General features: G+C 38.5%; 1 protein-coding gene across 1 annotated transcript; it reads right to left on the minus strand.

The window, feature by feature from the left end:
- Positions 1–519: 519 nt before the first annotated feature.
- On the minus strand, positions 520–1,554 carry LOC105294198 (immunoglobulin-binding protein 1-like). The gene has a single exon (XM_011363288.1). It carries the CDS (start codon positions 1,540–1,542, stop codon positions 520–522), a length of 1,023 nt encoding a protein of 340 aa, XP_011361590.1. The 5' UTR covers positions 1,543–1,554.
- Positions 1,555–1,961: the final 407 nt, after the last annotated feature.

The following is a 1,961-nucleotide window of genomic DNA, read 5'->3' on the forward strand; positions in this document are numbered from 1 at the left end:
AAACCTAGTAAGAGTCAGGGCTGATATCTGAACCCACAAAGTAGTTTACATATATACCCTTAGGTGTATTTTATTTTAAAGATGAGGATCAGTTATGTCAAATGTTACAAACCTAGTAAGAGTCAGGGCTGATATCTGAACCCACATCTTTCTGGTTTTGTCCAAAGCACATGCTCCTATTTATGATTCTACTATATATCTATTAAACATTAATTTTTATTATATTTGTTTTTTTTCTGCAAGTCTCATGTAATAGAAGGGATTTTTATTATTTTTAAGGAACATTCATGAAGCCATTGATTATACACAATCATTCTCAGTACCCTTTTCTTTCCATTTAAGAAACTGGAATACATCGTGATGAGCATAATAATGCCAAAACAAGAACACAAAGCAAGATTAAGTATCTCTGTCTTTATGGTACAGAAAGGAAGCAGGAGCTTGGGGTGGGGAAGACTGCACAGCTTTCCTTCACAGGGAAGATGCTTGAGGCCCCTGTAGTCCCGACTTGCGGGAGGGCTAACCCATATTCTGTCGGTTACCATAGCCTTTAGGATGGATGTCCTTCCAGTCATCCCACTCCCGAGCTTGATGCAGTGTTTGCTCATCATCCTCTTCCTCCTTTGTTTCCTGATCTTCCTGTTGCTGAGCTGCTCTTTTGACCTCTAATGTTGTCTTGACTATTCCTTGATCTGATAATGCTCCAAATTTCCGATGCTGATCATACCAGTCATTCACCGTCATAGATGCCAGACTTGGATAACCAGCTCCAAATACTTTGGCTTGGGCCGCATTCCGAGTGAGAATAAAGGGCTTCATGTGAGGCCTGTCCTGACGAGATGAGTTAGAAACTGACCCCTCTGCTGAAGAGGCTTTTTCTCTCAGGACCTTTATCTCCAGGTCAATGCTCTCAATCTCTTCTAAGCTGATACCAATCCATCTTTGAAGGTGAAGGAGGTAATATTCACGAATACTCTCATCATCAGCTTGACCACTTTCCACAGCAGATTTCAGTGCAGATAACCTATGTTCCACTTCCTTCTTTTGCTTGTATCTCTCTATTTTTGCCTGTCTTTGAGAGGTTATAGCAATGAGGCTAGAATAGGTCACGGAGGAACTAGCAGTGTTATTTTCAGCTGAGTTGTTCTTGGTTTTGGGCAACTCAAATTCTGCCACATGATAGTATTGGCACTGAGTTAAGTAGTTTAAAAAGTGTTCTCGAGCCCACTGCAAATGATCTAGATGCTTACTTGGGTTGACCTGTTTCATGGCAAGTGCTCCTTGAAATGCTGGTACCATCAGGTACTTCAGGTCAGTAGAAGCAATCTCTTCCAAATCTTCATTTTGGCTGAACAAGTCAAGTTGAGATAACATTTTGGCAGCCTTCTTAAGGAGGTCTAGTCCCTTCAATACCTTCTCTTGGATTATCCGGGAACTGATGGGTTCGGCTGCTACTTCTACTTCGTCTAGAAGCTGCTTGCTGGTTTCAAAGAGCTCAGGAAGCCGAGGTAGAAGTAACTCGTCTTCTTTGGCTGCTGCCATCTTAAGGGAGGGATAAACATTAATTTTTATTATAAGCTTATTTTGAACTTGATTAATTAATTACCTATTCCCCCTTGCAGTATTGTTGTGAGGGTAAAATAAAATTAAAGACATGAAAGTACTTTGAAAGAATTTTTAAATGGTATACAAATGTGTTTTATTATCTGTTATTCCATTATATTGATCCTTGTAAGATTTGAATTATTATATTAAAATCTAATGGCTGTGAGTATGTAATTATAAATCTTGAATGTTTCACTACCCACTCTATTAGTACTCAACAATGATTTTTAATCAACTGGGAAGCTGAAAAGGGTTTTAGTAAAAGTCTCTCAAATGTGAAATACTTAACCAAAGTTCATAAACAAATGACATTCTAAATAAAACTTCAGTTCATAAAGTTTCTGTTTTGATCAAGA

This window comes from Pteropus vampyrus, unplaced genomic scaffold, assembly GCF_000151845.1.
Source record: "Pteropus vampyrus isolate Shadow unplaced genomic scaffold, Pvam_2.0 Scaffold84, whole genome shotgun sequence".
Taxonomy (NCBI): domain Eukaryota; kingdom Metazoa; phylum Chordata; class Mammalia; order Chiroptera; family Pteropodidae; genus Pteropus; species Pteropus vampyrus.